The sequence below is a fragment of the Lepidochelys kempii genome, chromosome 18, assembly GCF_965140285.1.
Source record: "Lepidochelys kempii isolate rLepKem1 chromosome 18, rLepKem1.hap1, whole genome shotgun sequence".
In the NCBI taxonomy this organism is placed as follows: domain Eukaryota; kingdom Metazoa; phylum Chordata; order Testudines; family Cheloniidae; genus Lepidochelys; species Lepidochelys kempii.
The window spans coordinates 9220813-9237546 of NC_136397.1; the positions used below are offsets into that span (position 1 = coordinate 9220813).

Below are 16734 nucleotides of genomic sequence, written 5' to 3' on the forward strand. Positions count from 1 at the left end.
GGATGTTCTTCTTAAAGTTTCCCTTTTTGAATGTCTTCCCATTACTCCAAGTTACACTCTCTCGTACAACACTGTGTAAGATTTCTGCTTCGTTGGAGTTTGCACTCCAAATATTTGTAGAATGTTATGGCCTTCCTTTATTCACAATTTAGCCAAGCTATGCATATTGAGGCCAACATTTTCTAAAGTAGCCATGGATTTTGGATGCCTTAAGGTGTCTGAAGATGGACACCCGACAACGGAGACACTCAGAATCACTTGAGAAACTATTAGCCTTAAGCTCTGTTCTCCTTTCCTCCAGAGCCAATCCATCCAGCCTCCTGATCATTTTTTGCTGCTCTTCTCTGAACTCCTTACAATTTGTTCATATCTTTCTGGTAATGAGGGGTCCAGAAGTAAATGCAATGTCACCATCCTGCTACATGATGTGATGCCTCTATAAATGCACCTAAAATTATATCAACCTTCCCTGCTCCCCTTCCCCTGGGTATCAAAAAAATGACCACATCTATGCCCACCACCAATAAGGATTTACTTTATCCGCTCTTTAGGGAATGATCATAGGGTGCAATTTTCTGCCATTGGTTATTCAAACCCAGCACCACCGGTATCTTTTCTCTCTAGTTCTGATAGCCATTTTCCTCGGGGTTGACCTGGTGGCCATATCTTGCTCATCTAGTCTTGGTGTCACACCTGTCTAGCCTTCACATTACATCAGTCTAGCAATCTGCTTATTGGAAACCTCACACTTAAACATGAAGGAAGTCTGCTGACTAAGTACAAGATTCATGGATGGGATATGATCAGCCACCTTGTGATGAATGAGGAGACTTCCTTCTCCCTGGTAGCTGTCTCTCCTTGCAGCGAGTACTCTCCTCCTTACATACTGACCCGCTGCTCTTTGGTGTAACCATTTGAACGTACACAAGTTGTTTCCAGATGTCTCTGTGCCTGGGAGAGGCATTGTAGCAGCAGTGAGTTGGCAATCCTAGCCCTTAATTGTTTTTCCGCCCAGTGCCACATTCTGGTGTTTGTTCTTCTGGAAGTAATGGTACAAACCAGGGCACCGCGCTTCAGGGAGAGCAGGGGCCGCAGAGCTGCCCATAGGGGTCCCACCTTTGCAATAACAACAATAATGTGCATTGACACAGCAAATTTCATCCCTGGATCTGTTATTATCCTCCATTGTAAGCGGCAAAGAGAAGTTAAGTGACTTGCCCAAGCATGACATAGTGAACCAATGAGAGAATTGGGAATAGAAGCCAAGTCTCCTGGCTTCCAAGCCTGTGTTTTAACCATTAGCTCACACTACCTCTCCCACATAGCTTGGGCAAGGTCATACAGTGAGTCCGTGGCAGACCTGGAAACAGAATCCAGAACTGCTGGCACCCAGCCACCTGCTTTGACCCTCCCTGCACACCATGGATATCATTTTCACAATGGAGAGATTTTTGAAGGAGGCTGTATAATTTTCTGACTATCATTCAAGTTTGTAGCGAGGCAACGTCAGACTATGATGGGGCAATTGAATCTCATGCTTCAGGGTATAAACTGATTATCTTCTGGGGTCAGAGAGGAACTGATGTTAGCCCCTTTCTCCCCCACTGGTCAGGTGCATTGTGGGAGGAATTTCTTGCCTTGTTCTGCCATATCATATGTGGGCGGTCACGCTGTCTGGAGTGGCTCACGACTGTGAGTGCCTACTTCAGAGCAGACTGTCAAAAAACAGGGCAGACACCCCAAACTGGTGGTATGTTCTATAATTAGCCAGAAACAAATGAGAACTCCTGGATCACAATACTGGTCTTATAATGAAGTCACAGATAGTCCCCTTAGATTCTCCACCCTATCTTGCTACCCAGACAAACTGGATTTTGTGATAAAAGGTCACTCAAACCAAAAATCACACCACTTCAGGTTGCTCCCAGCCCCAAGAGACCAGTCATTTCCCCCAGATCAATTAGTACTCCAGATCTTACACCAAAGACAACACTGGCAGCCAATTCTATAGTAAACTATCTGAAGGTTTATTAGTTAAGAAAAGGAAATGAGAGTTATTGAGAGGTTAAAGCAGGTAAAATAAATGCATGGCTGAGTCATGGTTTGTAACTCCAAATGGTGATAGTGATGTAATAAACAAAATAAACAGTCTCCCAAAAGTCTTTTCTGGGTACCCAGGTTCTCTCAGGGGATCTCTGCGTTGCATCTGGTACACTTCCCTATAAGAGTCCAAACAGTTCAGAGATGAAGGATCTTTCCTTGAATCCATGCATCTAGCATCTTCTCACAGAAAACACGCTGACAGGGTCACTACCCACGTGGGCTTTTCCTTTGATGACATAGAGTGAGGAATGCATTTTCAGTCTTTGACCTCCAGTCATCACACACAGTGACCACTCGCTTTGAAATGAGCTCTTTTCTGTTAGCGTTCTTCATTAGCATTCTACAAGGCTTCTTTCTCCTTTGACGGGTTATTTTGTTACAGGGATCTACCCAATGTAAATGTTTGCTACTACATTATAACAGGATGCAGATACGCGAAAACAATGTTAGTAACATCCCATTGTTTTTCATGAAGTTTAAACACCAAATACACTCTGATACATTTAACAATCGCTTTGATCTATACTAATTCACAAGTGAATTGGCCTGGGGCTTTGGCATGAGTCCGCCAGTGTCACACTGGCCATTGCCAGAAACAAAGTGCAGAACTAGATGGAGTGATTGCCTGTGGGATATCTGCAGTCCCTTTCATGGCTGCTTTCCCCAGACCCTGTGTAATGACACTAGCCAGCACAGGCTGTTAGTTCAATCTAAGAACTAGAGAGAACCACAGACTCTGTCTGTGTCCAGCAGCCTCAATGAGGAGTCCCCTTCATATTCATTGCAGCCTGTCTCCTCTCCAGAGCAAGGGATAGTGGATGACCTGATCCTGTTTGTTTTCATGTTTGTGGAGGTGCACCCCAATGTACTGCCTCCCAAAAGAAAGATCAATCATTGTGCAGCTGACAGATTGAAAGATTCCCACATTGTCCTTCTCTGACCCATTTTCTAGCTCCTTAGAAGCTGTGTCGGGTATTATGTGTGTTGAGTTGGCATAAAGGCATTTGTGTGTTGGGAAGGAAGCAGACGGGGATTTGACTCAAGGTTCACAGGGTGGGAGCACCCTAAGTTTGTACTCCCTTTCCACACCGAGCGAAGTGGGCAAGGACTAACCTGGCCCTTCCCCATCCTGGCAATGAGCAGCTGGAGTGAGGGGGAGAATATCAGTGAAAACAAGACAGGGCCAAAAGCAGCAACTCCAGCCTCGGGATGCTGCAGGGGTCTCTAGAGTTAACTGTATGGAGGGGATATTTGGGGCTTGTCTTTCTTCACATTTCTACAGATCATGAAACTTACATAATATTCTCTCCCCTCTTCCCCCCCACCTCACCCCGCTCCCTTTTGTATATAAAAAAATATCGCCCCATCACTTCGCTGCCTCTCAAACTCCTCCCCCACAACACACAAAACCCCCGCATACCTACCCACACAACCTCCAAACCTCAAAATCTGGAGCCCTGATTGCAGAGATTGAGGCTCCTAATTGCACTTCACTTTCCAAAGCCGCATTCGTTTATCATAAAGGGTGCACATTTCCCCTGCTACAGTTTCCACGGCCAGAGGCCCTGAGGGCCAGCTCAGAAATGGAGGGAATTAATTACATTTTTTAAACTCCCCTTCTTTTAAAGTACAGGAGAGAGTGATGAAACGTCCCGGGGGGGGGCGGGGGGGAACTGGGGGACCGCAGAGACGATGCGGGGGCAGTGGCAGGAAAGGAGGTTCCTATTATTTCATCCAGGAGGCTCCATTTTACCTTATCCTCAGCGCCCCTCCACCCCGACACACTGAGATCCTCCTTTCCCCCATGACAAGCAGTCTCCTAAAAGGGTGGAAATTAGGCCAAAGCCTCATAGCACCATGGCCATTATTGACTTACCCTTAAGTGCAAGCTCACACCAAGCCTGTGACTGATTTGGGGCAGCAGCAAAGGAAAAGGAGATTGGGGGGGGGATTGACAAAAGGGAGGGGAAGGCAAAGCTGTCCATTGCCATGATTGACAGGTAACAGATTTCCCTCCAGATAAAACCTTACAGATGTGGAGTGGGTATTGATTTTTAGTTAGTGATGGTAATGCACCAAGAAGTAATAAATTATAGGAAAGCAAGGTCAGAAAAGGAAAGGTAAAAGGACTTTGCATTCTTAAGGAGGGGATTACTCCATCTGCCCTCCACTTCCCCAAGTTCAAAAGGTTGCTGGAAAATGAGTTGCACCAGTCGGCGTGAAATGCCAGACAGTGCTAGCCTGCCCCCAAGCTGGAGGCCTCTTCTTCACCCCCTCTTGTGGAGGGTGTTCAACACTGGGTGGCTGATGTCAGCTGGGGTGGAAGAATCCAGGGTCCACCTCTTGTTATTTTTGATACAATAGCATCTAGCGATAAGGCTCCCCAATGTACTAGGGTTGTACAAACACATAGGACGAGACAATCCCTGCCCCAAAAAGCTCAGAGGCTAAATAGACAAGACAGACCAAAAAAGCATTTCACAGTTGGGGAACCATGGAACAGAGTGTTTGAGAGACCTGTCCAAGCTCACACAGTGACTCTGTGACACAGTCCACTACCTGAAACACGCCACCACCCTTCTTCCCTTAGAGCCATGTGGGAGCATTCATCTGGAATACACTGCTGTCTTCTTAGCTGATGTTCTTTGCCTAAGAGTACCAGGGATCTAGAACAAGAATCCACATCATGGTTCAGGGCACAGAGCTTCAGAATTATGCTGCTGGCTCCTCTGGGTGCTGATATTCTGGGACCCTTTTGGCTTCTAATATAATAACAGTAATTGCACATCTGTACCATAGCATCTCATGTCCTAGGATCTCAGAGCTCTTTACAGGCATGTATTAATTCAGGATCTCGACACCCTTGTGAGATAGTATCAATCCCATTTTGCAATGAGGAAACTTTAGAGAAGTTAAGTGGCTTTCCCACGGTGTCACAGAGAGTCAGGAGCAGAGCTGGGAACAGAGCGCAGGAGTCTTGTCTTCAGCTGCATGAAACTCGGCTGTTGTTTTTTGCAGAGATTCAGGCAGGCTTTTCTCCAGTTTCAGCTCTCACAGGTTGGGATAATGTGGGCCTGAGACTTGTTTACACTAAGACCACTTCACCTCACTCCATCTTGTCAGTGTGCCTGAAAGTGAGTGTAGTTGTAACTGGCACCCACTTTGAGGCCCTTTTACACTGCCAGAGTGCAAGCGAGGGTCAGCCCGAGTTTCACCTTACGTTTTTGAAAGCTCATAGAATCCCTCAAACTCAAAGTGAAAGAAAACCACCCAGTTCCACATGATTTCTACTTGCAGCATCTCTGAATTTGTACTATGACCAAATCTTCACTTGCACAGCACTACAAGCAGTGGACAGCTCACTAAGGAGTGTAGGAGGAGAGAGGAGGCGATATCCTCGCCTTCAGTTAGCCGAGCTATGGCTTTCCAAAAATAATTAACAACAGCCATTTGTGCACCTGCTCCTAGTCATGAATTGAATTTAATATCTCAGTCTGGCCCCACATATGCCTGGGACAGGTGCCCTAGATGTATGTATAATAATAAATAGCCAAGCCACTTGCCTCATTGATGATCAGTTCCTTCTGAGCCAATTCTCCTAGTCATGAAGCTCCTGCTGTACCATATGAAATCAGGTTACACTAGACCAGGGGTGTCAAACAGACAGTCAGCCAGTCTGATCCAGGCTGCCTGATGCATTTGTGTGACTTGCGTGTCCTATTCAGATTCCACTTAAAGCAGAATCTCAGCATCTATTTAAAGGGAAAAAGCAAGTTTCTTTGACCCTCGTGACGGTGAAGAACACTTCCAGATATGAACGGAAGGAAAACCAATGCAGTGTTGCCTTCCTGAGTCTTCAGAGAGCCTGAAACAATGGCTCAGAGAGGTGTAAAATCCCCAGTCCCTATAAATCTCATTAGAATGTCAAACTCAAATGATCGCACTTAAACGTCAAGATGAACTATTGCATAGCTGATCATTTCAGCAGCTGGAATGTGGAAGGGGGTAGGAGAAAAACCCCAGGAGGTTGGAAACAGGTGTTGCTGTAAGGGAACATAGAGGGAAGAGCAGAGGAGACGCAAAAAGACAAGGAAGAAGGGGCGAAAGGAGGTGGGGAAAGAAGAGAAGTGAAGGGCAGAAATAGTAGTGGCCCAAAGGGACACTTATTTTTCTACTGAGGGATCCAATAGTAATTAAAAGTTTAGTTAGCATTTAAAAGCCAGATTGATCCCATTGGGCATCCGGTCCAGGACTTAAAGTGGATTTTGGCCCTTTCCACCACAGAAGTTTGACACCACTGCATTAGTCCATCCTGTCATCTGAAATCAGCTGAGCTCCCAGAGACTGTTAGAGTTCTGGGGGAAGTTAGGACCCTGTGCTATTCACGTTGGGGCAAAGATGATAGAAACCCCTGGGATCCCAGGGTGAAGAGCCCCCTTATCTGTATTGTACCTGGAATCAAAGGAGGCAGTATGCATCTGGAGCCAGAGGCCTAAAAATATAGGAATTGCAATTCTGGGTTCGACCAGCGATCTGTCTAGTCCAGCAACCTGTCCCCAATACCAGCTTGTTCAGAGAAAGATACAAGAAACCCTGCAGTAGTGTTATAGGATAACCTGCTCTCAGAGAAATTTCCCTGCTAATCCCCAGCAGCTACAGGCTGGCATAAACCATGATGCAGGAGGGTTTACATCCCTTTCCAAAAATGTTGTGGGAAAAGGCAATGAAGTTCTTGATGATACATATAGCTAAAGTGTGGACAGCTCCATATAGTATGTACAGGGCTTTAGGATATGTAGCACTTACTGCTGCTGGCTTTGTGATGCCCTGGCTCACACAGCCTGGGGCTGAAATAATGTGCAAGGAAGAGGAGGAACTCTGAACCCCCCAGCCCAGTAGACCCCCGGGTAGGGGTTATACTGATTTTCCAGCTGATAGGCTGACACCCACTCCAATCCCCCATCACCTTCTTCTCCTCAGGGTTCCAGCCATTGCTGATCTGTGAATCCAACGCTGAGACAAATCCCCGCGAAGGGACTCAGCCTGCCCGAGTCGGGAGGTGACGCTGCGTCCAGGGAAAAGGTCTTTGCTGGACTCCTGAGTCCTTCCAGGGGAGGGGGAGGGTGAAAAAGCAAATGTCAATCCGCCCCCTCCCCCCCCCCCCATCATTCAGGATAAACTCCTGACTTAGCAAGGGCAGGGAGGGGAGGAAGGCGATGGGGTTGAGTAGAGAGGGAAATAGCTGTTCTATGGAATCCCCCCTTGTGTCATTCCGAAGAATGAAGCCTCTGCACAATAGCTCCCCAGGCCACCGGCAGGGGATAAAGGGCTCGTTCTGCCTCTTGCTGGGCTGCAAATATTTTCAATTTGCCACTTTAATTGATGTCAATAAGGTTATGCTAAATGTGGAGATTTTGAACATTTCTGCTTTCGAGCTCCACACTGGCTCCCAAGGTGACCGCTGCCCATCCCCGAGCGAGCAGCCAGCACAAATGCCGCAAGCCTGCACTTACCCAGTGACAGGTGACGAGATCAGCCCAGCTGCGTCAAAGGCGCCTCTCCTCCCCTCAGCTCCTGGTCAGGGCTCCCGGCCTGCAAACACTTACACACTTGACAACCACGAGGAACCTCACTGATTTCAATAGGGCTGCGTGTGGTAGTAAAGTTAAGCAGGTGCTCAAGGGTTTGTAGGATCAGGGCCCCGGTTCCTATCCCTATAAGCAAACTGACTCGCTCCATCCTGCTCCTGTTTGCCTTCCAAACACCTCTCTTCTAACAGGCATTTTCTCTGCAAAATGAACCAACTGTGCTTACAGTCCCAAAGTGGTAAGATAGTTTAGGTGCAGCCTTAATTACATTTTACAGCCAAGGATAATCCTGAGATGGGCTGAGCTTCTACCAGCAATTTAATCCCCTTTCCTTTACCTGTGCTTTTGGATAGGGGGTGGGCGAGTTCAAATCCCCAGATCAAAGCCTGCTCTTCCGGGTTGGATCCGAAACCGGGAGGTTACTATTCAGATCTGGTTCCGACAGGAGCCCAAGATGGCAGAAATCTCATGACTTTTATTCTATCTTTATTTGACTTTATTCTCCAGGGTCTTCAATCTGGCACCGTTTGGCAAATGTAAACTGACTTAAAAGCCACCATAGATATCGGCTGTCACAAGACCACCTGGAGGCAGATCCTGCTGGATCTAAGCGTGCTGTCTTCATGTGCCCATCAACAACGCTTTCCCCTTTTGCTTCCCCAGGTGATGAGCATCCTAAGCAACCCGAGCGGCGTTCCACCACAGCCCCAGGCTGATTTCTCCATCTCTCCCCTCCACGGTGGTTTGGACACCACCAACTCCATCTCTGCCAGCTGCAGCCAGCGGAGCGACTCCATCAAGTCTGTTGACAGCCTCCCCACCTCGCAGTCCTACTGCCCTCCCACCTACAGCACCACTGGTTATAGCGTGGACCCCGTGGCCAGCTACCAGTACGGACAGTACGGACAAAGTGAGTATCGATCCCACCAGAAAGTCGGCTGGACTTAAGCAGAGTTAGGTGGGGGCGGGGAGTTGGGGTAGAGGAACCAGCAGTCAGATGGGGTGTTGGCTTGGATTCCCATGGATGTTTGTACAGAGAATCATTCTTTAGGGACTAATCAAACAGACACCATCCCGCTCTCTCCGTGCTCTGTACAGGGTCCCCCACTCACTTGCCATCTATTGGAAAAGTCTGAATGAAAGATATTGAATAGAAATATTTATATTGTAAGGGAAGGAGGGGTACCTCCAGGATCCCTCTGCTTCCCCATCTCCTACTTCTGCTCCCTCAAAGACCCTACATCCTGGTGACCCTGCTTCTGTCCCAGGAGAGTTAGACATGCCTAACATGACATCACTAGCCAAGGGACTGAGCTCAGCTGCACCAACCCAACCTGTCAATAAAAATATAGGGCGGATATCAGCACAGCGTGAGTCCGTCATTAGAAAACCACATTTGATGCACACCACAGATCCTCAGCGGCCAAAACCATCCCATTCAAACAATTCACAGTCCCCGTCACTCCGTTCTGACCCAGCTGCCAACACCCCCACCACCTCTTTAAGATAGATGCTTAAGGTGACAAACCCTCTCAGCTCTGGGGCTTCCTCAGCCAGAGGAGACTCATGCCAAACACACGGAGGTGGGATACATGGCCACTCTGCTACTACACATGCAGCCCTATTGGGAACAGAATCCAAGCAGCAAAGAAACAAAAACGAAAGAGAGAGAGAGTTTCTCTAGCCTTTTCGTTAGGAGTTACACGCCATGTCAGCAGGTACAGTTGTGCAGGTAGGTTCTGGACTTTCGGGTGCTTTGAATGCAGCCACCCCCTTCCAAATTTGCATAGTAATTATTGTTGCTATTGCCTCCATTTGACCTCAAGGATGGGGATGGGGGGTTGGATGAATGGAGGTAACATGACTTTCCCAACATTCAGAAATTGCTGACTGTGGAAAAGGGCTTCTCATGTTAAAATTCATGCTGACGGGGAAATTGCCAGGCACGTGTGTGCTTTTGAAATCCATGCTGACAGGGGGAAATTGCCAGGCACGTGTGTGTTTCACAGGCGACATCATATCCAGGAGTCCCAGCACGGGTGGAATTGAAGTGTCCCTTCCAAGCCTGGTGCCAGTTCCAAACCTTAGTGTCTCACAGCCCCTGGGTCTTTTATGCCTCCAGCCCACCATTTCCCTTGTGACCATGGCAGGCCTGGTCCATCAAATCTCACTTGTTGCTTCAGTCAAGAAAAATGCTTAAAGGGGGTGTGGGGGGGGGGTGTGTACGGAGCAGAGGGGTGCCAGCCTCTCGAGAAGGTTTTGTATGGGAATCTGTGACTCTCACTGGGCAACACTGGGGATTGATTATTTGGCAAAACCTTGTCAGCCAGGTTTGGTTCTAGGAAACTTAGAGATAGGCCAGAGTCAGAATCCTGGGTGTGAACACAGTCAAACTTTTGTGAAATTTAGATCTGGAACTGAACCCCTCTGTGACTTATTTGAGCCCCCAACATTTGAGGGCTCGGGGAATGGCTCACCTTGGCAACAAAATCTGTGTAAGGCATTCTGAGCATCCTCACTTGCCTCTGAGGCGAGGCTGGTGCCAAGGGTCTGCCACCTCAGCCAAGGCTCACTGAAATCAAGTGGAAACTTTCCATGGGCTATGGATCAGGCCCAAAAGACAGCGGTTGGGAGGGTCAGTTTCACCTCTAGAATGGCTGGGTCACAAAAACGCTAGAGACCCTGGCAGAGGGCTCACCTGCCGGTGTTAAACTAATAATAAGTGTGTGTTGTGAGAGAGTGACCCGCAATGGGTTAAAGGTGCATCCTCTTCCTCCCTTAGCTCTCCCGCATGCCCATGGCTTGTCCTCGGTGACCTTTCCTTCCATTCGGCCATGGCTTTTTATTCCCCTCTCCGTCACAGCTCTTTAATGTCTTTAACTTCTATGGCTAAATGAGAACCGGCTGTGGCGGCAGACAGGATCAATAGCTGCTTCCCCCTCGCCCCTCCTCTTTTTGTTTTTAGGGAGCTTGATCTGCGACCCCTTGACCTTCCCCTCACTTCTGGATGCAAGGCTGGACACACGTGCTATTGATAAAAATCTTAAACAAATTCCAATACCATGTATTTCCAATAAAGGTCCCTTCGGGCAGGACGTTAGTCACACCCCATGTGTGTAAAAAAAAAGGGGGGGGATAAAATTTTAAAATAAAAAGAAGGAGTTGAGAAAAGACAAGCAAAAGATCAAAAAGCAGGAGAAAAGAGAAAGAAATGCTTGTCTTGTTTTGCTGCAGGGATTCTTATTCGGGGCTCTCTGTGTTTATGAAACCATCCGCTCAAATCCCTTGATATTCTTTTATTTGTCTCCCCTTTTTTGTTTCTGTCTCGTGTCTCCCTCTTTTCTGCAGAGTGTTTAGACTTTCATCCAATTTCAAAGTCTGGTTTTGAGCTTACGGTTCAATCCACCGGGCGTGGTTTGCAGTGGGAACGTTTTCCGGTTTATTTCAATCAGAACCCGGTCTCCCAAACATTCTGTGCCCAGCAGCAAATCTCGTACGATTGACAGAGTTAGACCAGATGTGCCGCGCTCCCCAGAGACATTCAGGTAGCCAGCCACAAAGGGTCCCTTCCTGTTGCCGAGGTGAAGGTAGGGTGAGAAGCTTTTAACACACGCACACACACACAGACAACCTCCACCACTTCTTCCCATTGCTGGGAACTGGATTCACTCTCAGTCAGATGAGCCAGTGAAGCCCAACTGTTCCCTGTGTAATACTCCTGCCTTTCAATTGGGTGCTGGATGGCAACTGTGGCCACAAACCAACATTATGTGTGTTAAAATCAGAGGCATCTGAAGCTGCAAAATCCCTATATATATATATGATGCCCTGTACAGAGCCTGCTCAAAAGCCCATTGACTTCAATAGGGTTTGGATCAGGTCCAGAGAGAACATGATCTATCTGTCTATCTAAGAGATGCTGAGCACATGCAGTACCTGGTATAGTCAATGAGAACTGTGGGTAGTCAGCACCAGGCATATACACACACACACCCGCTCGCACACACTCCTGTGCATTTCTTTTTGTTTTGATTTCCACTCTGTATTAAACCAACTCTGATTTCTGGCAGGGAATGACCCACTTCCCATGAACCCTTCCCAGAGGCGCAGAAAGAGACGGATGGGTGGCTTTGGTTAGTTGGTTGGCTGGTTTTTAATAATAATACCACCACATTTCTATCCCTAAGTGATGACCAAAACAGGGAGAGCAACTTCTGACCAACCTTCAGAACGTACTAATTCCCCAGGAGAATTAACGTTCCCAGCTGGCCTTGCTTTTCCTCCCTCCGCAAGTACGTGTCGGAGTCCGTGCCTTGCACAAATGTCAGCACGTGTGTGGGGATATACATAAGGATGGATGCACAGAACCAGCACAGGCATAGACACAAACACACGCACGCACACACACCCACGCACACACACAGCACTCTTAATTGTGTGGGCAATTTGGCCATGTGTCAGGAATGAATGTGGTCTACTAGCCCATCTCACATGTAAACAGTCACCTAACACACATGCACCACAGCACAAAGATACAGGGCTAAGCCTTAGGACCAAGCAAACTAGGGACAAGGGAATCTCATTCTTCCGGGATCTTCTGCGCACCCCAATCCACCCCCCATTTCCCAGTCTTGTGGTCCCATCAGACTCCAGTGCAGGTGGGCCACCTCAGGGGCTGAACTCCCTAACAGGCCTCATGCTGCCCTTCACACCTCAATGTAACTTTATCCTGTGCCTGAGTCCATTTGCCGCTCACGTGTCCCAAGCCATGAACACTCATACACAGAGGCAATACACAGCATGTTCTGTCCCAGCCGGTGGGGAGCAGGGGTGCCAGATTAATGTGGTCCTTACAGTTCCCAGAGGCCGGAGCCATGCTAATGATGCCGGTGATGGAATGCAGAAGCGTGAAAGGAATTCTAATAGATATGACAAGTCTAATAAGAATTTGTGTCTGGAAGGGACCCCCTTTGGGGCAGGCATCTGACAAGATGTTGATGGCTGAAATTTGTTTACTCATTGGCACCGATGGTACGTCTCCTGCCAGCTCCTTATTAATCTAATTTGAGACATTATAGCTAGTGAGAGGGAGAGACTTTTGACTGAAGGTCTGCTAATGAGCGGTGTCACCATCCTGCCCTGTCCCTCTTCCCCTTCAGTCCATGGGGCGGTCTGTTGAGCTGGAACTTGGTCACAACTTGGGATATGGAGTCCACAGATCACCTCGGGAGTTGCCAATGTGTCTTCCATGATGATGATCAACAGAGGCTTCTCCCAGAACGGGAGGAAGGAGGCGAGGAATGAAACTATCAGAGATGTATCAACATACGGTGTCTGGGTCAGATTCTAATCTCACTCACACTGGGCTAGCGCCATTGAAACTAGTGAAATAATTTACACCAGCGTAACTCAGATCAGTGGTGGGCTCTGTGGCTGTGAGGGAACACAGGGAGTTGAGCATGGAGATCTCTGCGCTCACCCAGCGCTCTTACCAGCTGTTGTCCTCTTCAACCTTCATCCTTAGGCAGCTCCCCAGGAGATTCCATTGTCTATGGGGGATGGGGAATTCTTGTGTTTTTTCCAGACATTTTCACTAGGTTTGGGGAAGATGAGTACATCTGTAGCAACGTGTGCAAAATTCTGTGAAGGCAATCACTGCATTTAGCTCCAGCAGGGCCTCCTCTTCTGTCAGGCTGCTCTAGCAGGGCCTGGGTCTATCTGTCTGTGACTCCCCTCCCATGGTGGGGCCAGCCTGTCTGCAACTCTCTCTGCGACAGGGCCTGTCTGTCAGTGACTGCCCACCGCGGCACGGCCCACCTGTCTGTGACTCCCTCAGTGGCCGGGTCCATCTGTAACTAACCTAGTGGCGGGGTCTGTCTCTCTCCCCCAACCACCACAGAGGACCCCTTTGTGTCTGTGATGCCGCCTTCTCCACAGCAGGGCATGCACATCTCCAACTCTATCTGTGGTGATGCCCATGTGTCTGTGACTCCCCCTTGTGGCAGGGCCTGTCTGTCTGTGACTGCTCCCCATGGTGGGGCATGGGTCTGTGACTCCCCCCTATGGCTGGGCTCATGTGTCTGCAACTCCCGCCATGGCTGGGCCTGTCTGTTAGTGATTCCCCTTGTGGCAGGGCTTGTTTATTATCCTCTTTTAAATGGACCTAAAATGCCTCATGCCCCCCAAATCCCAATCCTCATGCTGTGTTTTTTTTCCACTCCCTTTTCCCCCACAGCTGCTGTCGACTATTTGGCCAAGAATGTCAGCCTGTCTACACAGCGCAGGATGAAGCTGGGAGAACATTCAGCTGTGCTGGGCCTCCTACCAGTAGAGACAGGCCAGGCTTACTGAAGAGTCCATCTGTGCCAACAACCCACTCCAGCAACCTGGTACCACCGGAGAAAACACCACCAGCAGCCTTCCAGGGTTCCACCTCTGCCCAGACCCCGCTCCTTTCCAAATCCCCACCACTCTGCACCAACGCAAGCTGTGAAGGAGATGGAAAAGAGGGGGGAAGGCTCTCCATGTATCCAGTTCCTTACCAAGCACTCTTCTAAGACGCCAACCCAGCCTCTTTAACCGTGACTCCTTCTGTGGCCAGAGACAATGGGTTGGATACATTTATTAATCCTAATGTTCATGCCCTCCCTCCAGCCCACCTGGTCAGCTTGGCATGCTGCCCACACTTAATGACTTTCCATTGATCTCGGTCGTTGGCACAGTCAACGCTGAATTTCTTTTTCCATTGTAAAATATATATTTTTATTTTTCCCCCTTCTTTTTTATTGTAGTAACTTGGTGGACGTTGTATAGAAGGAGTAACCAAGCTGATCACTAAGGGTGATGTCATTCGGGACCAAAAGACCTTTGGACCAAATATAAGAAGGTGTTTAAAAAACAAATGAAAGTTACAGCAAACCTGTCCCACCCCCCACGCTGCTGATAGGATCCCGTAGCAAGGGGAAAGTAGGCAGGGATGTTGCTCCACATGGGTGGGATTCGATGGATGCTATAAATGCTCCAACCTGGGACCTCTGGAAAGCATAAATGTAAATTGTTGAGCGGGGTTATGAGAATTTGGGGGCAGGTATGAGCAACGCTCACTTTTCCTCTTAGGGACCAACTAGATCCTGACAGGATGGTGTGGGGCTGGCTGAAAACCACTTGCATCCAATAGCAGCAGGAGATTCAGTAGGAAATGTTGGCATATGTGCATGTGGAGGGCTGGCGTGGACAGTGTTTGGGCCAGGTGGTGTCTGACTGGGCAGAGTGAGAACTGAACAAGGACCTTCTTTCTTTCACTCAGCGAGTTCGATCCTGGCAGTGAGGGAGAGTGGCTGTGTATGTCGGCGAGGGAGATGCACTGCCCAATGGGTGCTGTAGCGAGCCTGGGTCTGGCCTAGCTGGAGATACTTCAGCTTTCAGAACTGGGTTCTTCCGCTGCTAGAAAAATGATTGAAATGAAATGAGATTCTTTCTGAAGGCACCTTTCAGGGATGTCTCCCGCCAAGCGAAGGCCTGAGGGACCAGTTAGTTGCTGGGATGGAGGGAGTGCATTAGTTAAGGCAGAGTGCCACACAAAACTGGAGTGTGCATCATGCGCTGGGGAGACAGAGGGCTGTAGGAATGGTCTGACCACGACAGTCTGTCTCCAACTGGCCACAGAGAGAGGGAGGCATAAACCCACATAATGCACCTGTTTGTGCTGTACTGGACGAAAGAGGAAAAACTCTTGTGCCCTTATGCACACAACTCTTTATTTCCCAACCTACCAGGATAAGTACTTGTCTCTTACCTTAAGTAACTCGTCATTTTCACCATCCTCTGGTCCTTTACCGGACAGGTTGATCCCTTGGTCTTCTCTTCATATTTCTGTGTTGTTTATTTTGGAGGTGCTTTCTCTCTAGGCCTCAGATTTTGTTCTTGTTCAGATTTGCCTCCCTCTTTTCTGTAGCATACAGCACTCTTTCCTCTGTACCAACCCATGATCCTGCTCAGCTCAATGTTCAGATAAACCCAATTGGGAATAACAAGTTATATCTGAATCACGAACCACGTGGGGTTTATACAATTTATTTATATGGTGTGGTAACAATCTTCACTCCCCCTGATAAAATGCTGTAGCAGGTCCCTAAACATTTAGACTTTCTTCACTCTCTGACTGCATTTAAATGACTCACCTACAAGAACACACTTCTGTTTACTCATCACCCTGAAGAGGATGAGGAAAGTTGCCATTGAAACAACCCATCCTGTTCCTTTCCTTTAAATGATCTTGTGCCAGCCAGTGACTAATTTGTAAGGTCCAACATTCAGTGGATTGGCAGCAGATGCTGCACGCTGGGTCAGTCAGATACAACTTTCTGGTGTCTATATTGGACGTATCTTCAGTGGAGTTGAGAGATGTGGGGGGACCTACTTTCTGCCTCCCAGGGACAGAGGATTAAAGGGTGGGTGAGGGGGCGGATTTCTTCCCTGCATTCTTCAGCTTCTTCTTTTTGCATTTCCCTCAAACCATCAGTCCTTGTCTTTACACCTGAAGCAACATCTTCTGGGCTGTTTCAGGCTTTCTGGTGCCTTGCCCTTGGCAGCATTTTATTGTTAACCACAAAGTGGCCAACTCCCGTGGACATGGCAACCCACATGGGCAAATTGCCAGTTCTTAGCCAAAGCCAATTTTTGCTTCATGTGTTGCTCTGTATTGTATCGAACACCATCCATGGCTTTCGTCCAGCCCACTGCTTCACTGGGATTTGTTGTTCCGAACTCCTGGAAGCATTTTAACACACAAGATTCATCTCTCTTATTTATACACACACACTGCTGTTCAGCAGCTGGGTTGCTAACAATTGCACACAGAATCCTCTGCAATGATTTGTACAGGGAATCCAAATCCCTCCTTTTACTTGTCCAACTGTGCAACAAATAAAACGGTGATTCCAGACCTTCCCCTCGACTACAGGAGAATTTCCTGGGATTGCAGAACTTCCTAGTTCTTGCGTTTCACAATGCCATTTCCAAGACTAAATACTGCATATAAAGC

The 16734-nt window shown here is 48.1% G+C and overlaps 1 protein-coding gene across 2 annotated transcripts in view; it reads left to right on the plus strand.

The window, feature by feature from the left end:
- PAX7 (paired box 7) overlaps positions 1-14512 on the plus strand; it is a 148934-nt gene extending 134422 nt beyond the window's left edge. For both annotated transcript variants that reach the window (XM_073316339.1, XM_073316341.1), the window contains exons 8-9: positions 8355-8601; positions 13927-14512. In XM_073316339.1, coding sequence (XP_073172440.1) covers positions 8355-8601; positions 13927-14042 — 363 coding nt within the window. In that variant the 3' untranslated portion in view covers positions 14043-14512. The remainder of the gene's footprint in view (positions 1-8354; positions 8602-13926) is intronic.
- The last annotated feature ends 2222 nt before the right edge of the window (positions 14513-16734 follow it).